The sequence below is a fragment of the Calonectris borealis genome, chromosome 3 (genome assembly GCF_964195595.1).
Source record: "Calonectris borealis chromosome 3, bCalBor7.hap1.2, whole genome shotgun sequence".
Classification (NCBI taxonomy): domain Eukaryota; kingdom Metazoa; phylum Chordata; class Aves; order Procellariiformes; family Procellariidae; genus Calonectris; species Calonectris borealis.
The window spans coordinates 116,183,731-116,206,469 of record NC_134314.1 but is presented as its reverse complement, the minus strand read 5'-3'; the positions used below and the strand labels follow the sequence as shown (position 1 = coordinate 116,206,469).

The 22,739-nt window shown below is 51.4% G+C and overlaps 1 protein-coding gene across 4 annotated transcripts in view; it reads left to right on the top strand.

Moving 5' to 3' along the window:
* Positions 1–10,473, top strand: part of SLC8A1 (solute carrier family 8 member A1) — a 110,310-nt gene extending 99,837 nt beyond the window's left edge. For all 4 annotated transcript variants that reach the window (XM_075147541.1, XM_075147540.1, XM_075147543.1 and 1 more), the window contains 2 exons: positions 4,798–5,073; positions 7,689–10,473. In XM_075147541.1, coding sequence (XP_075003642.1) covers positions 4,798–5,073; positions 7,689–8,065 — 653 coding nt within the window. In that variant the 3' untranslated portion in view covers positions 8,066–10,473. The remainder of the gene's footprint in view (positions 1–4,797; positions 5,074–7,688) is intronic.
* The last annotated feature ends 12,266 nt before the right edge of the window (positions 10,474–22,739 follow it).

The following is a 22,739-nucleotide window of genomic DNA, read 5'->3' as shown; positions in this document are numbered from 1 at the left end:
TTTTGGCTAACTGTGCATTCAAATATATGGGGGAACGCACACTGCCTACCTCGAGCCCTGCTGTACAGGGTAACCTCTGCCTAGCACAAAGTAGTTAAAAGTGATGGCTCTACCATTTACCCTCCGCCTCCAAAAACGAGGACAGGACATTGCAGCAGCTATCTCCTCAAATTGTGATCTCTCCTCTTGTAGCATAGTTATTCTTAGAGCCTCCAGCCAAGAGCCTCCCATTATTTTGGATACAGCATGAACATATCATGCAAGACAATCCTTGCTGCAGGTTTTGTAGCTAATACAGCTAAACTAATCCATGCCAGAATCAATTATTTAATTGCATCCCATATTAAAGCAAAGATAATCACGGGTACTTGGATCCCATCTCTGTGACATATGTAAAGACTGCAGTTATGTGAAAGCCCCATTGCCACCACGTCTTGAATATACAGCCACCATCAGTGCTAACAGGATAATTAACAAACATTTAAAAAATAGACATGAGCTGTACCTTGCAGCTGGGGAACAGTAGTTTGTCTCTGAGCTCTGGGCCTACTTTTTTTTTGCCAGGATTTAGTTCCTCAAGCTTTGTGCTGAGCAAGTTAAAAAATCTCAAACACTGGAGTTTGGGTTTGAGTTTTTCCCTGCAGTCCACCATGGAGAGCAGGTGAAAGTCACACATTCCCACTTCAAAATGTAACATCCCAGCTGAGAAAAGAAACATTAAAACTCCATTTCCTACCCAATGAGCAACTGGCAGCAATGTTAGCAGGGAGGCTGAGCGATGGAGCAGCAGGAGTCCAGGTCTGTGGAAGGGCAGCGCAGGTGCAGGCAAGACTGTGCCATCCTGTGCTGTCCGCGGGAGCCTCTCACCCATAGCTGCCTTCAGTGTGCACCCAACAGCCCATAAAGTTTCTTCCACAGCAAAAACATCCTGGGGTTTGTGAGCCTGTTCCTGAATGCACCCCTGGCTCACCATCCGACTTCACTCTGTGTTTCAAGTCACCTTCACAGGATTTGGCCAGGTCTTCGAGAGACGTTATTGCTGCTTAACAAAATGATAGACAGATCTGGATGAGTATTATGACAGTGGCACTCATGTTCATTTTTCAGTCTGTTTTATCATCTCCATAAAGATTTAGATCCATGACAATCCTGCTGCCATGCAGCTTGGAAGAGGATTAAAATACCTGCTGCAAAATTACAGTGTGAGCACAGCACAGTGTATCCTGCCAGTACCAGCCTTTGTGCAACGAGCAAAAAAAACAGGACAGCATAGGCTTCCCAGGCTGAAAAACTGTTCCTTATCTCCACAACAATGCACAGGAATAGGGTATTTATATCTGCCAAAATAATAACACCGTGCCACTGATTAGCTACTGTTTCTGCCAGAGTGAGTTTGAAGCTTTAAAGCCAAGCAACACATAATTTTCCATCAAGTTACTGTAGAGACATCAAGTTTCCCTATCTTCTGTCTTGGTCTTGATCTGCAAAGGTGCTTTGAAGACAATCAATGTGTGCGAAGTTGCACCCCAACAGGATGCTAAGTAGGACTTTTCCCTGGTTGGTCATGGCTTCAATTAGCCAAATATTGAAAACCTCTAAAGATGATGTCCATCAGCCAGGGTATGTGTCCCAGGGCTGCATCACCCTCCTGGAGGAGACGTTTCTCCCGATGTTACCATCCAAGCTGCAATTTGTGGCCATTGCCCCTTGTTGTATCACTTGTCAGTGCAGAGGGGAGTTTTGCTCCCGACCTCCAAGTTGCTGTAGGCTGTTGCTTGGTCCCCACCAACCTCCTCTCCTGTTGATTCACCAAGCCAGCTCCTTCCACCTCTCCCCATAGGCAACATCCTCCAGCCTCCAATCATCTTGGTGGCCCCATTGAATCCCCTCCAGCTTCATCCCAGACCTCATGAGGGATGCCATATCCCCTGTGTCCAGATAGATACCTGCATTAGAGGTTCCCTCCTGCCTTGCTCTCACTGGCTTCATCACTACCCTCTCCTCTGCAGCTGCATCTCTGCTGAGAGCCCCAAGGGTGCCAGCAGAGTGCAAGGTTTACATGTACTGGAGCTGGGCCAAACCAAGAGCAGGTTGACTCCCCTTATAGGTTACCAAATCTCTTGAGGGTGATCACAATCTGGGTGATCCCTGGGCCTTTTCCTTTTCTTGCTCCCGTGTGCTGCATGAGCTCTCTGTGGGACCACAAAGGAGAATAGCCAAGAGGTGAAACTTCAGTGTACAGGGTTTGGCCTCCACTTTCCCAGGAAGGATACCATGTCTTGATGCCCCCCGATTGGCTTTTCATCGCCACCTTTGCAATCAGGCAGAAAGCAATTACTGTTATGAGCAGCAACAGAACAAGCAGCTCACCAGCAGCTTCCCCCAGTAACTCTGTTGTCATGGCACAGAGCCATCATTTGAACATGGGGTTAATTGATACCCACATGTTGGTACACAGCGTACAGCAAGACCATTTCATTCTCCCTGTGGGAGGCTTTATACATTTTGTTATTCAATCAAACATCCGCATTGTGGAGGAAGATGTGAAAGGAGGAATGTTCGCCCTGGCCAGCAGTGGGGCAGATAAAAACAGCACGGTCTCATTCAAAATCTTATGCCAGCCTGATCAGTACTGTGGCTGCTGGGGGAAGCAGCTTTTCCCACAGAGCCATCATCCCCTTAAACGCAGTGTCTGGCGAGGTGGAACCTTGTCCCCTTGCCCACTGTGGTGGAGCAGAGCAGAGGCTTAGGTTTCACTGGGTGCTTTTGGCTGCTCTGAGACTTGGCCCCTTTTTTCTGCTATCCCGAGGTGTCCTCCTGGGAAGGAGAGCCAAGCTCACTCATGCTGTCTGACGGGGATGGACTGACATTGCATTCTCCCCTTCGTAAGGAGCTTCTGCCAACAGCCATGCAGGCAGACCTGGTGGTCTACATCCTCGGAGGGAGAAAAATGCATCAAAGACAATGACAAATCACCAACCCGAGTGCAAGGGATGTCTTTAACACAACTCGCAATGGCCTTGGAATCCCCGACATCCGTGACTTAGAAACCCATCCTTGTTCCTTGAGGGCGGAAGGAAGGCTCCCACCGATTTCATTGGGAAAGCATCACCTCCCCTTCATGCCCAGGGGTGGTTCGAGCATGAGCTGGAGGAGTTTTTGACTGTGCCACAACTCTGGCGTTGTGCACTGTGCCAGGCTGGGGGAGCTCTGTGTTTGCCACGCAGCCCGCCCAGAGGACAGGCTGGCCGGTGGGCTCGCAAGGTGCCTTGTCAGAGCTGCTGGAGTCAGGCAGGAGGTCACCAGCCCCAAGGGGCTCACTGGTAGGGTCAGCCCCACACAATAGGGACTCCCTGGAGGCTGGCTGCCAAGTGGCTTTGGAGAGACAGGTGAGCTGCTGGCACCTGGAGCAGGGAGGGGAGAAACCGAGACACCTGCCCAGATCCCCATGGCCCTGCCAGGACTGACAAGATGAAGATGTGCTGGGCCAGTGCCAGGGGAAAGGGCCGAGGAGCCAGGGGAGGGGGACAGGACAGTCCGACATCTGCTGAGCTCTTTGCCTGTGACCCATAGGAAAGCTTCTGGGCACGAGCTAGCCTGCATGTCCAGGGGGCATGGCTGTGGATGCGTAACTCCCCGAGACCCTTTGGGGGCATGCAGCAGCTGGCACTTGGGGTCTGAGAGCCCCCAGGACATCAGGCAGGATGGGCACAAGAACTCACATCCCCAGCTCCCCCTCTGTGCTGAAGACCCAGGTCTTGCAGGTGCTGCAGGGGCCACAGCCCATGGGCAGCGGTGTGCTGTGCAGGGCTGGGGGCTCAGCACAGCACCAGGAGAGCCAGGGTGCGACTCACACACTGTGCCTGTGAGCAGAGACGGGGCCAGGACTGCTGGCAGACTCACGCTGGGAAAATGACCCCTGCAAGGCATTAACAACAGATTGGTGAGAAGTGAAGCACTGACCTGGATCAGGGGCAGAAAATAAAAAGAAGGAAAGTGACAAATGCTGTGACAAATGGTACCCCATAGCTGGCGCATGGCCTGAGGTGCTTGACAGCTACCTGGAAGGGGTGCAAATGCGAAAGCGTTTTCATGTGCAGGGGGTGCCCACTGACCTTGGTCAGGCCAGACCGCAAGGAATGGGCAGCCAGAGCTCTAAGGGAGGCATGTGAAGGGGCAGGGAAATGCAACAGGGAAGGACAGTCAGCAGTAATGGACCAGGGAGGTTTTAGGGCAGGTATTCTTCATGGCTGGATCCCAGTTTGCAGAAAAGGTGAAGTGCCAGAGCTAGCAGCTCAGCAGCCACCAAAACCAGCTGTCTTTCCAGAGGGTTGGAAGTAATCACAGGCACTTGTGAAAAGCGGCTCAAAAAGAGCTTCCTTAGAGGAGTCTCTGTGAGGCAGGTGTTGCTCTTGGTGGGTTCGCCCGGCCCGATTGGCTCCAGCCAGCATGAGGCCAGTCATTTCCCACGTCTTCTGGGGAAAGGGCTCCTGAGCAGGGCTGAATCCCAGAAAGCACCTGATGGTTAAACCCAGGCAGAGGTGCTAGCATGAGGCTCTGCAGGTTGGTTTTCAAAACTGATACCTTTGGAGCGTCTCTCTGTGCCGTGGGAAGGGGCCAGGAAAGGCCATCAAGCGCCTCTGATGATTGCCCAGAAAATAAGATATTTGGAAGTCAAGGCCTTCTAGGGCCCAAATCCTGAGAGACAGCATTTGGGGGGCTGCAGTATGCACAGGAGCTTTGCCCAACCTCCCTCAGGATGGGTGAGTCTAATCAGGCACTGGTGGTTTTCTCCAGGGGAAGACGACGATGACGATGAATGTGGGGAGGAGAAGCTGCCCTCCTGCTTTGACTACGTGATGCACTTTCTGACTGTCTTCTGGAAGGTCCTTTTTGCCTTCGTGCCCCCGACAGACTACTGGAATGGCTGGGCTTGCTTCGTCGTCTCCATCCTCATGATCGGCCTCCTGACAGCTTTCATCGGCGACCTGGCATCCCACTTCGGCTGCACCATCGGCTTGAAGGACTCGGTCACCGCGGTCGTGTTTGTCGCACTGGGGACATCGGTGCCAGGTAAGGACAACAGCAGGGTTTGTTGTAAAGGTCCATCTCTGCCCAGTCTGGGTTTGGGTTTGGGCTGGGAAAGCTGGGCACAGTGAGGTCCTCGGCTGTGCTCTGCAGGACCCTCGAGGACAGATTTGAGGTGTATGTTGAAGTTTTTTTTCAGTCTCAGATGGGCTGGGAGGATTGAACCAGGATGTGGATTCAGTCCCCTGGAAATTATTTCAAGGACTGTCCCCTTGCAAAGACTGTGAAGTATCTATTTCTGTGGACAGCCTCCAAGGCATCCACTCTCAGAGCACCTGTGTTGGCAGTCCTGCGTTTTCTTTCTGAGCACCTGCTCTTTTAACCTTGCCTCCCAGGTGCGTTAGGTGCTAGTCCGTACTCAGGGTGCTCTGCCCAGCACGGACACCTTTGTGTGAGACCAGGTTCAGCTTTGGTTCAGATGGACCAAGGTGACGTTGCTGAGCTGGGGGAGCTGCTCGAAATGTGACTTGTGAAGCCCTTGGAATGCCCTGGCCCCACAAATGTTTGGAGATGTGTCTCTGACCAAGTGGTCACCCAGCCTCAGAAGACAGCAGAGACTGAGGAACTGACCAGGGAGAGAAAAAACCATGAGAAAAAACCTACATGCCACTTTTTCCTCCCAAAGCACATTGACTTGTTGCAACCCAGCCTCCTTTTCTGCTGGCTCAGCAAAGGGCCCCTCTTAGGTATAAACCGGTGCACTGGAGAGGATGGTCCCAGTGACACGGACGCTCTGGGAAGTCCTATGTTAGCTTGTGGGAGAGAGCCTGTGCCTTTCACTCACCTTCTTCCATGGGCTGTGCTGACCAGGCACGGCCTGGTTCCTGGACAAGGGGCTCTAACCCAACCCAACCACCCCCCATGTTGGTCACACCTCCCTTGCCACCCCCAGATTTCCAGTGATCAGCACTTGGGTGCTCAAAGATCTTGAAATTGTCCTAATGCTATCAGAGCCCAAAAAAGAAGCAGCAAAAGGAAGAACAGATTTGGGCAAGGAACAGAAGAAGCAGCATTTTTTAGACCGCTGGCACTTTTGGGCGTGAGGTTTGTAGGGCTGTCTCACACCCTTGACAGCGAAAATCTTCCCTCCTGCTTTTTTTGACAAAAAGTGGCATTTAAGAAGTTCTTTTTAGGATACATTTGGCTACTCTTGTTTGAACTAGCAGATGGCCCAGACCGTGTCATTTTAGCTGGGTGCTAGTTGAGCTCCTCCGCACCAGGGAGGTGCAGGGTGCTTTTCAGGAGGTGGACAGGCATCAGACAAACGTGCAGTGAAATTAAGACTGACAGGGACCTTCCCTGCATTAAAAGCACTTGCAGAAAGGCACGTGGTTGTTTCCACACTCTGGCTGGCAGCATGCCCCAGAAGTGCCCCATCCCTCCTTCCACAGTGGCAGCTGCAGCACCGCAGAGGCATCAGCGCTGTCCCACAACCCCATTACCACACCGTGACCAAGGCCGAGAACAAGGGGAAATGCCTCTTCCTTCCCTCAGCAGTCAGATGCTTTTCCGTGGGAGCTTTTTTTAAAAAATAAAGCAGCCTTTTGATTTCTTTGCTGCAAATGGCCTGTCTCGTTGTGCTTATAGGTGCTCAGCCCCCCCTGTTACATGAAACTGGGTCTTCATGCCAGGCTGTGCTTTGCCATCTCACCTGCTGGGAAGGAGCGTAAAGGAAACTCTGTAGAATTAAAACACATGAAATCTAACCTCACGATTTTCTTTTTCTGCGCCACACTCGGAAAAAGAAAGCTATACCCAAGGTGGTCTGGGAGTGCAGGTGTGTTAAGGATTCATCTTCTCATTGTTAACTGAGAGTGCTCACCTGGACAAAACCAGATGCTAATCCCCCCTCCTGCTCACCCCGCCCAAAGATGCAGAGTGGGTCTGGATGTAAAATCAGCACTTCCCTATGGTGCAGAACAGCGTCGTGCTGGTCTACTCGACACAAGATCTGCCATGTAAAAGGCCAGCCGAGTTTTATCACAGCTCTTTTGCCACTGGTATTAAAGCTGGTGGAGCACCTGGACAAGTGTACACCCACCTGCATGGTTTTTTCCCCTAAGGGGTGAAAGGTGACCAGTTGTTTACCAAAGGGTCAGGGTCTGCACAAGACACTGGATTTAGTGAGGCAAAAGGTTTTGGAGAGACATCATTAAAGCAGCACAAATACAAAACTTCAGGGGACCCGAAGCATGGATACAAACCACTGTGGCTCCCACAAAGCTTTTCCAACCTTTTCAGTTCTTTTGCAAGTCAACAAATTAGTGGATGTGGGAGAAGGGGCCAACACAGTGTAGTACTGGGAAGTGTTGTCTCTTGCTTGAAGCACTGTGGGGCATCTGAGGCCATATTGGGGGAAGCCCCATATTTCTGGACATTGAGATTTCCCTCCTGGGCATTTCTGGACCCTGATTGTCACTCTGACTGTGGCCAAATGTGCCCTTCCTTGGGAGTGCCGACAGACGGGGCTGTACCCTGTCCCTTTACCCACTATCTTCATTCCCCAAGTGATGCCATTGACATTTGTCCCCAAGCTGCCTGCTGCTGTCCCTCCTTACCTGGCTGTTTCCTTAGGGTTTCTCTCTGCCTTCCCTTTGCAGACACGTTTGCCAGCAAAGTAGCAGCAACGCAGGACCAGTACGCGGATGCCTCCATTGGGAACGTCACCGGGAGCAATGCCGTGAACGTTTTCCTGGGCATCGGGGTGGCCTGGTCCATTGCGGCCATCTACCACGCGGCGCACGGACAAGCCTTCCAAGTCTCACCTGGCACCCTGGCCTTCTCCGTCACCCTCTTCACCATTTTTGCTTTTATCAGTGTGGGCGTGCTACTCTACCGGCGGAGACCCGAGATTGGAGGTGAGCTGGGCGGGCCGCGGACTTCCAAGCTGCTCACATCCTCACTCTTTATCCTCCTCTGGCTCTTGTACATATTCTTCTCATCTCTGGAAGCCTACTGCCACATAAAGGGCTTCTAAAGGGACAATCAGAGATAGTAAATATATATATATCTATATGTATCTATATAGAGTGATATATAGGTATAGATATAGATATAACGCTGTGTATAATGAACAGAGAAAGAATAAAAGAGATTTGCCATGTTCACACACCTGCTGACGGAAAGCAGCTTTGGAGCATCCTTTGAATTAGGCAGGACTCCAAAGCCAGCAGGACCCCTCCCCGGGCAGCGGCCCCAGCCAGGAGCCTGGCGGCAGGGCCCTCTCTGCAACTTTACCAACAAGAGCGGCTGATAGCCCCCGAGCGCTTTCCCATTGCTGTCTCCCGCCCGCCGGCCCCCCCGGGAGGATGGATGCGAAGGCGGCCGGGGCGCATCAGTACAGGGAAGGCCAGAGTAGCTGGTGAGAACCAGAGCAGTGGGCGAGGGAAAGAGAGGAAAGCGAGGGTCCTGATCTCCGACCACCATCCGCCTGCCTTCGCCACTCGGGAACGTCCCCTTTGACCCTGTTGGACAGAAGCAAGAGACCGGACTGAAGACAAGGGGAAATTGGGAGCTTTCTGAGGATAGAACACAAACCGTTTTCGTCATTGATTTGGGGTTGGGTTTTTTTGTTTGTTTTGGCGTGTGTACAACTAGCATTTCCCCCCCACACATGCCCCTCGCCTTTCCCCCTCTGTGCTTTGGGGATGCGCAGCCGCAACCTCGTGTCCAGTGTCCTAAGGTGAGGCTGTGCGGAGCGGCAGGGGCTTTCCTCCCGTCTCGTCCGCCTCCTCGGGCATGCTGTCGTGGTACTTGTAACATTTGCATGAATGAAATGAACCCTATCTGTATATAGCATCCTATAGTGATAGTCCTTCCAGCCATGTGGGTTGAGCATTGCAGATACAAGTGTTTTCTTTTCACCAGGTTTTATTTATTTTAGTTAGTTTAGTTTTGCCACAGGTTTTTGTTCATTTGTTTGTTTCCTCTTAGGGGGGGTAAAAGGAGGGAAAGCTCTCCCCATTTATTGCTCCACATGAGGGTCCACAAGAAGCAGTAACAGCAACACAGATGTAGGTTTTCAGGGGAAGGAAAACCCACACCCCAGAGACTGCAGGCTCTGTCCCCCCACGTGGCTAGGGTCCCCCCCACAGCAGCCAGTCCAGGACATGCTGAAGCCGGTGTGAAGGCGTCCACCGTCCACAGGAGGTTTTACAGAAGGTCCCAGGGAGCCTGAGCTCGAACGGCGTCCGAGCCCAAGGGGGACGAGCACGGTTGGCTCCCAGCACCTCGCCTGCCTCTGCCTTTATAGCTGGTGGCTGCCTCAAAACCCCTTGGCCCCCTGCTATTCCCTGTGTCCCCAGAGGTCTAGTGACAGCCCCTGTTTCTGAGTGTTAAGCCATCAGGATCAGTCCCCAAAGCTGGTCCTTCCGCACAGCCATTTGGAGGCAGAATAATTCAGCATAAGGCTTGAAGGGCCGTAATGAGATCTCCCACACCGCTGAGCGTAACCAGGAAGTGTCCCCCAAGGAAAAAGGCCACATTTTGCAGTGTCTGAGTCTGAAATCAATGGGAAGGATGAGACAGGGAGGTATAACTCAGCATCACACCCCGACTCCAGCAGTGTGGGCTGGGGTAGTGAGCCAAGCCCAGGGAGGTGTGGATGTAGAGCTCCCCTGGTGCAGCACAGGGATGACGTTGTGCACTGGGGTTGAGAGAGGCCTCCTTACCCTACGCCCTTCACCGGGCCTCCTGGCGTCCCAGCCGGGCAAACGCCCCGCCTGCATGTCCGCTGGTGAGCTCTTCCCACCCAGCTGAAAACCACGTCTGACGCTTGTACCATAACCTATTGGCTGAGGGTATTTGTACTCACTTTGAACAATCTGTGGAAATTTTAATTAATCTGTTGTAAGATTTTCTCTAGGAGTATGAAGTTGTGGGGGTTTTTTTCTTCTCAAGCTTTTTTTTCACTTTTGATGGGTTTTGGGGTTTTCTTTTTGTTTCTTATTGTTTTGGGGGAAGAATCAAACACAGGCGCAGGTTGTTCAGGTTTATGATTACCTTTATGTACAATTATTTCATTTTCATCTGTTTGGCTTCATTGATTTTTCTTTGTGTGTATTGCCCACCACTATAGGCAGTGAGTCCACTAATTGTGATGATCCTTATCAATGGTACACAATGCACAGACAAATAAAGTTTGTAATGATTCCTGATGGATCATGTAGTGCTCCTGCATAGTCTCCATGGAAAACCCTTCCTTCCCCTCCTGTTGTCTCCCCTTACATTGTAACCCATCTCTCCTTTACTCATTGGTTTGCCTTCGTTGTGTTTCTGCCACTGACGGGGGACAACGGTGCCTCTGCACACCTGCTTTTGCCCCATCTCACGGCTTTCCTCCGGCTCCATCTCCATTGTGCCTTGGGCTCGGTGTGCTGCAGGACAGCCAGGGCTTGCAGCCTGCCCAGCTCTCAGGGGGATGCAGGAAACTGTCCAGGGACAAGGCTGCAGTGCAACCCTTCTGGGGCCAGGAGCTGCTCCTGTGCTGGGTCCCCATCAGTGCTGGCTTGCCCTAGACTCAGGGAGAGCCATGCAATGTGCCCAAGGTACTTAGCAGCTCTTTCTGCTTGTGTCCTCTAGTTATAAAGACCTGTTCTTGCTCTTGTTCCAGCCTCATGGTGACTTGCGCTAGGTTAAGCCACTAGCTAATGATAAGGGTCCATGGGTGCAAAAGCAGATCTGAGACACCCCACGAGGTCGCCGAGCAAACTGGGAGCTCGGGCTGCTCTGGGCAGCTGCCTGCCCATGCCCCAGTCCAGGTGCCGTGGGCTGTTTCTGACCCACATGGCTCCACAGAGCTCAGCCAGCACTGAGGAGGAGAAAAGTCTCTACATGCTCAGGGATGTTGCTCGTCCCTGTGTTTCATCCACCACCTGTTGAGCTGTCCCCAAATAAACCGTCCCCGCGATGCTTCCAAGGTCCCGCTCTAACAGCTGAACTCAAACACCAGCTCCAGAGATGGGTCCCAGGCAAGCGCTGCCTTCATCTGGTGGGACTCTCCCTGTTCCTCCCACGGGCACGTGCTCCTGGGGTCCTGCCCATGCTCCTGCCTAAGCTCCTGCCCACGTTCCTCCCCGTCTGCTGCGCAGGCTCAGGATGGGGCCGCACAGCCACTCAGAGTGGCACCAACGGCAGTGTCTGGCTTTCGAGCTCTAGGCTAGAAACATGGCACCAAGCAAAAAGAGAGAGGGTAGGAGGTGGTTGATTTTGCTGCAGGATGACCATGTCTGTAGAGGCCCAGAGGCAGTAAAATTCCCATCTGCCGACGTAAGGGGATGTGGCAGAGCAGGTAACTAAATCACCCTGGCAGCCAGAGGATTTTACATGATCTCTCGGCTGCTCTCACACAAACCTGGCCCTTCCCCACACCCTGTGCTGCTTTTTGCCAGCCGTGCCGCCAGCCCCACTCTCCCTGTGGGTGCTCAGCACCCTCCAGGATGAGTGCGGGTGAAGTGTCAATGCTTGTCAAACCCCAGGTGAACATAACCAGTCATGTCCACGTGCTTTTCCCAGGCAGTGAAATAGGAAAGCGAAGCAGCTCTCCTGACCCAGTAATTACATCTGCTGCAAGGTGATGTTGGTATTTTACTCCCATCATTTGCTTCTTCAGAATGAATTGCAGTTGCTGAAGTCATTAACAAGTCAAACGGGACTTGTGTAGCAGCTCAGTTTAACAGGCAGTAAATAACTGTTCTGCTCACAGAGCTTTCCGAAGGGAATGATGGAGCATTGCTTGCTTAGGACAAGGCCTAAATCACACAGTAAACACCAGCCTTGTTTATGCAATTATTCTCTGCCAGCCATGTGCTTTTTGGCATCTTTAACAAGCTTATGTAGAGTGTGACACGTATTTGCCCAGTTGCTCATGGAAGAGCCACAGATAAGCAGCAAGCCTTTTACCTGGCTGCAGCCTTGCCATGCCAAGGAGGGGAAGGACCGCTCCACCGAGGCCTGGCCACCCACCTGTGTTCGCAAGAGTGTAATGCCTGCTCCTCTGCACCAACCTCATCTTTAAACCAAACCCTCCAACAGCAAAAGAAAACTGCCCTCCTCCGCAAGATACCCGCGCCCAGCCGCACGCTGCCAGGGGCAGCAGGAGGGAGCACAGCCCCCAGCGCGGCACCTCTCGCCCTCACGCCCACCCGCCCTGCGGGGCATAACCTGGCTCCCCGGGTTCCTCGTCTGGTGCCAGTGCTCTCCCACCTCCTCCTCATCCCTGCCACCCTCCTCACCCTCCTCACCCTCCCTTGCAAGGGAAGGGCATCAAGCATCTCTGATAAAGCCCCGGGCTGAGGGAGGTTGCCAGAAACAGCACTTCAAACCCTCAGCCTCCAACCATCTGCCTGCCCCGGCTGCTTTCACCCCCTCTCATCATCCCACTAGCCAAAGGCAAACCTTTCCATGGAAAAGGATGCAGCATGGTGCAAAGGACATTCAGAGACAGACATCTGAATAACTCAACAAGCCACTGCAAAGCGCTTGGGGACAAAGGGAAGGAGCGCACAGAGCAGTAACAGCCCTGAGCATCTTAGCAAAACCATATCCCCAGTCCTTCAGGGGCCAACGGGAGAGGAGGCAAATCCCAGCCACAACCTGGCCACACGGAAAAGGTGCAAAAGAGCCAGGGACTCTGCAGGTCCCTGGTGCCAGCGGGAGCCGCAAAACCTGCAGCAACTCAAAGCTGAGCCTACCCAAACTGTTACCGCCTGCCTGCACCTGTGCCAGGGCAGCGTGGGAACCGCTCGCCCCAGAGATGCGAATCCCTCATCTCCAAACAATGCGCCCACCCATGTGTCACCCATTTCCAGGCAGCCTCTGGTGGCTCTGGGGCGAGGGGAGATTGCAAGAGTCATTTGTGCATCTTTTTTCCGCCTCATCACTTCCTTAAAGGACAAAAGGGAAAAGGGAGGCTTTGAGCCCTTTCTGGTCACAGTCTGGATGCAGTCTATAAACTCACCGTGCTATTTCTGCTATGGGCGGGGAAGGGAGAACCAGAGCCTGTGTGTTATTGTTACAGCTATTTTTATATGCTTGAGTAAGAATCAAGTGCAACAGTATTGGGGGCCATATACATACCTAAGGAGGAGGCTCAGCTGCATTCCGAGAGGGGCAGAGCTGGGCATAGCCAGAAAGTGACGGAGAGAGAGAAAAGAGGGAAAACTTAATGCCCAAGGTTGTTATTCCAGGAGAAACCCCTGCATTATTTTTCTGTAGGCTTTGGCACCTGGGCCCATCTGGGGAAGCATGTTTGCAGAGCACAGGGAACCTCTCTGGCCTCTCTGAGCGTGTGATAACCGACCACACACACATACACATGCTCAGCACAGCTGCAGAAAATCCTGTTTATCTTGTAAAAAATTGACTTGTGCAGGAAAGCATCCAGAGGCATCTGTATTCTTGCAAAAAGCACCCAGGGACAATAAATACAGTGAGATTCCTCACCTTTTAAGGACTTGAGCCTTCCTCCTTTTGGAACTGGAGGTGCCGAGAGCCTCTCACCAGCCAGCAACACCCCTCATGCAGAGGGAAGGGTTGCTGCAAAGGAAAGGGGCCCGTCTGACCAAGCAGGAGCTGTTATCGGCGAAGATAGCCAGAAGATTGCTGTTACTAGCAGGATTTGCTGTGTATGGCATGTCCCTGAGAGCATCCAAAGGGTCTCCACACGGTCTTCTTGTCTCTCTGGAGCATCCTGAGAATGGCCAGCCCTGCCCCTGAGCACCCCATGTCCCCAGGGTGGCTCATCGCTCTGCTCTGCAGGCCCTGCACCCTCCCTTGGCTCCTTCCCACCCTCACAAGGAGAATGCCAGCTTGGGGCTCCCCTCCCTAGAAGCGTGAAGGAGGACACTGGGGTGCACGCTGTTCCCAAAGCAGGCACTGAGGAGCGCTGCTGGGCGGTGGAGCTGGGTGCTGCTGGTGGGATGTCCAGCATCAAAGGGCTCGGGGAAGGGAGAAGTTCCGTGGGGTTCCACCCAGACCTGGAAACCCCCTTTTAGGCACTGCCACAGCATATCCTCCTGCCCCAGCTGCCATGGCTATGGACATGCATCTTGATTTCTACACAGCTATAGCACAGCCTCCAGCTTTTTGGGCTGTCTGTGGGCACCAACCCCAGGCAGTATTTTCATCTATTTGATTCAAAATAGCCCTTGATCTGTTGTACTGCACTACGACAGCTCTCCGCCCCTCCCAGCACACACACCCCATCCCCAGCAGTGTGCAGTTCTAGGTAGTGGTGGGAAGGAGCATTAGCAATGCACCAGAAGCAAATGCTACCTGATGTTGAGGTCCTCCAGCATCTATCTTGAGCCATCTCAAGGCCCCAAAATGGCCATCTGCGCACGGTGATAATCCAACTTGGGGCTTGCTCTGTGCTGGCCCACCCTGTGGAGCCTCTTCACATGCTCTTTTCCTTCAAGGTCCTTGCAGAGGAGCCTTCTCTGTCCCTCCTGGCCCACAACTGGGGGCTTCCCGTGTGGGAAGAGTCTCCTCTCTCACTGGACTGAACAGCAATGCTTGTTAGCTCAGGCTTGCTGTCTGTATCTCAGGGCAAAGATTAACCACCCCAAAAGGTGTCTTGGACTTGAGCCCCTGCAAGCAAAGTACTACGCAAGTTTCCACGCAGCAGAGGCAAACGTCAGCATGCTGAGCTCTTACTGCTCATCATCCAGGCACCGTTACAGCCACTACCCACTGGCATTGTTTTTATTGTGCTGCTGTCCTTCACTCATGAGTTTTTGGAAGGTACATTTCTGCTGAATTTCCACCATTATCAAGTCCCACAGATGCTCCAACTCCACCCCCCACGCCAACCCTGCCTCTACACTTCCAGAGCAAACTAATTGCTTTAACTGAGGGTTCAAGGTCCACCTCAACTCCTTTCTTTCAAAATGGAGCCTGTTCTTGGTGCTCTAAATATTCTAAAACTTATCCACCTGCCTACAAAACTTTCCTGCCCCCGCTTAAAATGAGTAGAGTTTAAATCAAGCAAGTTGCAATGGCTTGGGATGCTTATCCACACTTAGCTTCTAAACCCTTGCAGGACATGGAGGACTGCCACAGGGCTCTCTCCCTGCACCTCCTGACCTCTCCGTTGAGGTTCGATATATTTCTTCTCCTTTATTTCTAACTCAGAGGAGTCCCTTACAGATGACGGCAGGGTGAGACCTGCGTGGAGTACAGCCTTGCTCTGTTTTCTTGAAGAAAATTGCCATGGCAGTCCATGGCACTGTCATCACCAGGATTGTGTGCCCCTCTGCCCCAGCCCACAGCCCCTGGCAGGCTCCTCGCTTACAGAAACGTGAGTTTCTGGCAGATGAGCTTCTTTGCAGAGATAGATACTTAGAAACGCGGAGAGTTGCTGAGTGACTGTAAAATTGCTGCACTAGCACAAGATAGATTGGATCCTGGTGGTGCGAATGTGTCCCAGGTTGCTATTGGGCTTATCTGGGAGTGTTAATGAAAGCTTTTGCAAACTAGTGGTTTTGTGACTCCCAGGGATGTAGGGAGGTGCACAACCTGATTTCTCCTTGCTCGATGTAATGCTGAGATGGCTCCCTTGCCCCTTGCTTTCAGCTATAGCCCTGTGCATTGCCCTGGTCCCGCCTTGCGATAAGAGCTATGATTAGATGCCCCTTGGCTGAACTCCCCCTGTACAGATGAAAATGAACCAATGCCTGTTGTGTCTCCATTTGTTTGCCCCATGTTGCTTCCTTCGTCTTCCAAGCTCTTGAGAAAACGTGCTCACGCAGTGAGCCATGCAGGAGACCTGCTTGTCTTGCTCTTAATCAGGAAACAAGCACTACTTCTAGCAGCTCTAGAGAGCAAAAGATTGCAATAATACTTTTACATTATAGTCACTGTGTTAGCAAGAAAAAAATCGTTGTTTTTTTTTTTCCTGACGACAACTCAACTTCTGACAACACTTGTCCAGCTTCTTTTTTCCATAATGCATTAAGCATTAGGAGGCACAGCTCTGCAAATAACCCAGCTTTACTAGTTGAGGACATATTGTTCAGCAATCCAGCAAAACGGTTTTATTTGTGGATGGAGGGGACAAGTTGGTGAATTCTCCTAAGCTTCCTGGCTCCTGCTGGAAGAAACGCATGCTGGTAAAAGCCACAAAATGCCAGGTTTGGTACAATGCAGCCCTCTGTATCCAGGGTCTCTATGCCAAAGAGATATGGCATGAGGTTGTAAAATCAAAAGCATGACTTCCTGAAGACCACTCAGCAGTGATGGGCATCTTTATACCTACCACTTTCCCTAGGATATCCGGAGAGGTCTCTGGTACACCTGGCGTTCACCAGGTGCAAACGTCACTGTTAATCAAGTAAGAAGACACGGAGGACACCACGCGCTACCTCCCCCCCACCCCAACAAACAAGCCCACGGGATATTCCCAGCAAGAAGCAATCAGACTGTCAGGGAGCAAAGCTGTCGCCAGGAAAGCTCACATGTCTCAAAGGCAGCAGGTTCCCCGGGGACTCTCTCCACACTGCTCTCTGCATCGCTGCCGCAGTGGGCAGAGCCGCTCGTAGCTCAGCATCCTGCAGGCAGAGCCAAAGGAGAGGCCTGGGCAGCCTATGCTTGTTCATGTGAGCACCAGCCTTGATTTCAGCCAGAGAGGCCTGCAGGGAGTGGCCATAATATTCTGAAGAAGAGGGAAATGAGATGGGAATTAGTCAAAAAATGGCAGTAGCAGTAATTTAGAACTGTTACTAATTTTCCGTTGTAATTAAGTAGTCAGGTTATCTCAATGCTTGAGTGACCACTCCAGTTCTCAAAAGCCATTTCCGTACACTTGAAACATGGGGAAAGCAACTGCTCCTCTTTCTAGAGTAGAAGACAGGCTGTTGCTATGAGCTTGGAGAGGACACAGAAATGCAGCTGTCTTGGCAGAGATATAATTCAAATCAGCAGCTTCTTCCACTGTCCCACTTAGGAGCGGAGGGACACTCAGGCAGGGAGCTGGCAGATGCCTGCGCAGCCTGTCCCAGGGATGCTGGATGTTCCCCATGGGTGAGACATCCCAGGGATCCCTCTAATGGGCAGGACACAGGAGAGAAAGAGCTCAAAATGGCTTGCTGGTCCTAAAAAGCGAGGGGAATGGCTAGTGGCTAGATGCATCCCGTGAGGCACAGCAGGCAGCAGGCATGCGGTGCTGGGGCACAGGTAACCCACCTCACGGGCACCCCGTTGCCAGGGCGTTGGCTGGGGACGGCACTGCCAAGGCAAGGTTGTCCTCTTGTATTTTTGATGTGCTGGAGCACATCAACAATGTGCTCCAAAAATGATGGCTCACGCTTTCCTGCTCTCCTCTGACAGCAGCCACTGTCCCCCTGCTCAGCAGCCCGAAGGGAGCTCCCCATCACCGCGGGAGTAGCTCAGGGGAGGCAGGCAGGGAGGAGACTGCGACCACCCTTCCTGATGCACCCAAAGCACCAGTGAGCCCAGCCCCCTCCCACGGTCACCCCCCCCACGACCTGTGTCACCCGTCATCCTGTGCGACCTCCCCCTCGCAGCCGCAGGGCGCTCTAGGGCAGACAGATGTCTTGTGCAAACCGAGAGAGAGAGCGAGAGATCTCCGGCAGCCCTTCGCACCACCCGGTCCCCCCACCAGAGATGGGGCAGGCAGACCGCAGCTGGGCAGAGCCAAATTTTTCCAAAGCAGGGCTGAAAGGAGAGTTTGAAGAACTGGCTCGGCTGGAGACGGAAACCAGAGTACGGGTCATAAATTCCACCCCACCTTCCCTCTGTCACCTGCGCCACCCTGGTGCCGTGAGCCAGCACTGCCCTGGCAATGTGAAGCCCCCATCAGTGGGTCAAAGCTGAGGGTCGCCCCTGGGCTCAGCAGCTGAAGACTCTCGATCTCTCTGTCTCTCTCGTGGTTCCTCATAAGTTCAATGGCACAATGCAGCTACACTATTTGAAAAGCCATAATATTTGTTGGTACAACTCTTTTATTACCGTCGATTTATATATATTTGTTGATAAAAGAGGTCATCTTGGGAGACACTTGTAGTCTACTGGGAAATAATTATCCGATGCTGTATATTCTGTACATGCTGTATAAACAAAGCGAAATATTTAAATTGAAATGTTCGGTGGACTTGGTGGCACATGCTGGGAGGGGAGGTTGGGACCGGGCAAGCCGCCTCCTTGGGCCACCACAGCTCAAGCTCGGGGTGTCCGGCAGAGTCACCATCCCGCTGGGGTCCTGGTCAAAGCCCAGGGCAGGATCTGGCCACAGTGCAAGGGCGAAGCTTGCGGCTCCCTGGGTGCTTTTTCCCATGCGAAGGTGAAAAGAGACGACTTCGCGGGCAAAGCACAAGACTGGGTACAGCTTTGTTTGTCAGAAACTCTCAGCGCAGCGAGCCCGGTGTCGCCCACTCGCTTCCCTTCTCTCCTGCCCAGGGTGGAAACCCTTCAACTGCCACCCAGCGCGACATCTCTAAGCCTTATGGTCAGAGAGAGACCATTCCCCGCAGGGGGATGTCTGGCAGCGGCAGAGACTGGCTCTGAGCATCCGGCTCCTCCAACTCGTTTCCGTGCTAATCCCGTGCAACGGCGCCAGCCGCCCTCCCTGGCGCATTTTACAACAGCGACGAGCTGTGATCTTCTAACCTGACACACGCTGTTTCATATTTTCTGTGGTATCGATCTACAACTTTTGAAATCATTGGAGACAGTTGTGGTAGCCTAAAAATTGTGCTGAGCTCATATATTTTTATATTTGTGGTGTTTTCCTATTAATAGACAGTAGTGAACCAGTAACCCTATAGCTGAAAGTGAACTATTCAAAATAAATATGACTGCAGAAAATATTTGTAAAAATAATTTATTTGAAATCTTCTGCCAAAGATAGCTCTCTAATGATCTATAAAATGTCGTTTCTCTCTTTTTGCTCTGAATGTCATTGTGAAAGCACCTTTCTCCCCATTATCTTTTGAAGATTTGCTTTTTTGTATCTTTAAGGGCAAAGAAATATGCCAATGATTTTTTTACTGGAGCAGTAAATAGAGTAGTAGGGAGGCACAAGAGAACTTTGCAATGGTGATAAACAGGATCCAGTAACAATCACTCTGACAATCCGGTTTCTCCTGTAGTTCCTCTCGCAGACTAATGGGTTTCGAAGCCCAGGACGGTTCTCTAGCAGGAAGGTCTCGGCTGCGGCTGCGGCTGCTGCTGCTGCTGTGTAGCTCACCTGAAGGAGAGAAATCTCTCGACCACCCATTTGAAGGCTTGGGGCATTTAGACTCCCTCGCAGGTAACTTCTGCCTCTTCATTATTTATAAGCACGATACCTTTATTAGCCCTTAATAGGCCCTGTGGCACGTGGGTAACCCTCGCTCAGGGCTGTGCGGGGCTTCAGCCTGATGAGGTCTGGCCCCCTCCAAAGCCATTCCTGCAATGCACCCGGCGCCTGCAGCAGCCCCGACCTGGCGGCAGAAGTAATCCCGCTGATGCCCGGATCTGTCCCCTTCCCCACATGGGGACAGGGGCAGAGGAAACCCAGCCCCCGTGGGACATGATACCTTAGCAAAAGGATCAGTCCCTGCAGGTGTGCAGTTAAACAGGGGGATGTACGGCCCTTCCCCAGGGAGAAGCTGCCCAGATTAGTCTGTTCAGAAATTACAAATCTTTTTTCTTTAATTGGGAAAAATCTTATTTCCCTTCTTCATTTCTTCTTCTTGAAAGAACTTTTCAATGCTAGGAAAAGCCGTCATTATTTTCTGTGATGCCCAAGTCTGTTGCAGTGGAAATACATCCTCAGCCATGTCCGTTAGGCTCCACCATAACAGAGAGATTTTTGGCTCAGGTTTTTTTTTTTGCTTTCGGGCAGATTTGCAGTTTCTTAAATTTCTTGGTTGTAAAAATCTGAAGGAATTAATTGGTAATAAAGGGCCCTGTTTCAGTGAACGGGCTTCCACGTGCAATTCAACTTTTGACTCACCAAAGGTCAGGCACGTGTGTAAGTAAATGCTTTATTGGACAGGCACCCAGAAACAGAGACGCGAAATGCAGTTTCAAAGCCGTGAGGTGCGTACAGGTGTGACGGGAGCACCGCCGTTCATTAGGTGCGGGTGTCATGCAACCGCACAGTAAAGCACGCAGCACAATCTGCAGCCATGGGAACCGTGTGTTGGTGAATTTTTGTTCCTCTGTGCAATGAGCTCTCTGAATCCGGGGTTACGCAGCTGCTGCATCACAGGGAAATGCGAGCGAGCCGGGGAAGACAATTGTGAGAAGAATTGGATTTCTGATCACTGTGCATTTTGTTAATTAGTGAATTCAAATAGTTTTATTTTTACCAAAAACAGATAATCTTTATTCCAGTAAAGACAACTGTTGACTTGAGATAGATATATATATATATATATATTATTTGAACGGTTTATATCCTGTTGCTCTAACTACATAAAATGGAAACATGTTGCAAGTTGTGTCATTCCAATGTACAAAATAAATTACTTTTCCCCTGCATGCTGCCTGGGTATGTTGTGATTTGAATTAAGAGTTATATTTGAATTGCCTTATTCAAGAGGTTATATGTTACCTAACTGGGGAATGACCTGGCACTGTTCATCACATTACATATGTACTTGATGCTGTGTTATGTCAAATTCAGATGATATGTCTGTCATCTATGTATTTTGTGGGAGACCTTTTATCTTGTTAAACTGTGATATGTAAACCTCTCATTGCCTGAAATAGTCAGAGTTGTATAAATCAGTGTCTTCAGCTGTTTTCCTAATTTTATCACATTTCCTAACACAAAATATAGATGTTTGTAAATTCTTCATTCATTTTGTCTATTTTTATGTATGAGGCTTTTTTAATCTGGCAAAGGAGTAAGATAAGGCAGCTTCTCCTGAATTTTTCAATCAAGGCTCAGTTACATTTCTATCCCTCGGCAAGATGCAACAAGCAATTTTCAGCAGCCACAATTGGAATTAGGGACGTATGTTTATTGCTATTATCTTTTCTGGCTCAGATGGGCCATTATCACTGCAGAATACAATGATTAATGACAAGCCATGCGTGATGCTTCTGTAGTGACAGCCCTCTGGGGACCAGGCGCTTTACAGCGGCTTCTTCAGACCCCCATTCCTTCTTCCTGCAGGTTGAGTGGGGAGGGAGAGGGTAGATGTCCCTGCCACAGCCAGACAGCCGGGAGGAGAGAGGGGAGAAATGCTGCTTACTAATCCTGGCTCCAAGGCGCTTTTTTTCCTCATGCATCCCAAGACCATGCCGTCCCGCATGACACCGCAGCCATAAAACTGCATCTTGTCCATTCATTAACCCCATGGTTGCAGCATGTCTCTGAAGACCAACATCCCGTCCTGACACTGCGTTCTGCAAAATCCCCCACGATGGCTGCTCCTACAGCGTCTGCTGAAGCCACGCATGGGTTCTTTTCTACCTTCGGTTTCCAGCCATGGGATCACGTTACTCCACAGCTGGCTAACAGCAATGTGCTCCCCATCTAGACACCAGTATACCACCTACAGGTCAGATCCTTCCGAAAACATGCTGCACTGTTGAAGGAAGCAGTACCAGGTAGGCACAAATCTCTTTCGGTGGTGTCACAAGGACAAGAGGTGATCCAATACTCCCAGCAGCAGGGTTCACCAGCTCTGCCGTGTCACCCCTCTTGTCCCCCCCAGACACAACTACTGTGTCGCTTGGCTGCAGCACTGTGCGGCCAAGAAACAGGCCTGTTTGGGGAACAGACCCCCAGAAGCCCGTCTCTGGCTCTTAGCTGACTGGAGTGTTTCTGGGCATTTTCCCTCCATGCCTAAAATGCCAAATAAAACAGTTGTTGAGAGCATTAAAACACTCTTGCCAGAGCCAGCCACGGTCCCTGCTCGGTTGTACAGGTGCCACATCATCCTAAACACAACCAGCATAAATGTTTCAGGCATACAAAACCATACCGAGGTGTCTCAATCGCGGTGTAAAAGCCCCACTGTGCTCTCCCCACTCCTCCAGTTTTTGGCTGTCGCTGCATAACTGCGCTGTATGAAACACTGGTCATTTTTTATGTCTAGTAACCATCGAAACACACGATCAAGGAAGTAAATTCCTGGAGCAGGACAAGCCGTGGTCCTGGGGTTATTCCCTATTTATTATAATAACCCCTGGGTTATTTATCTTCGAGTGCTAAAAAATTTCCTGTCCCATCCAGAAACGCACCTCACATCTTTTTTTCCTCCCTTTAGTTTTGGCAAGCTTCAGGTTTGAAGGATGCTGCTGGCGAACGGGAGGTGCACCAGGAAGGGCTGGGGTAGTACAGGGAGAAGGTTGTCAGAGACAGCTCTGTTCAGCACCCCAGAGAAGACCAAAAAGAGGAATGGCATCCTCTTTTCTTTTTTAAAGTGCGGGGTAAAAATGCTAATTTTTGTCTTATCCACTCGGGGGCTCTCATCGTGACCCCAAAAGTGTACGTGGTAATGTCCCCCATTCCCCGCTCTCATCGCTGCTGCTGGAAGGCACCGTCTGGAAGTCACAGGCTCAGCCCCGGCTGGCAGGAGAGGAAGAGACCCCACGGCTGTTGGGCTCCTCACAGCGTCCTGACACTAGACCCCCATCACCCTGGTTCCCCTCATTTCAACTTGCTGTGTCCTTGCCTCTGCTGGCACAGCTCACAT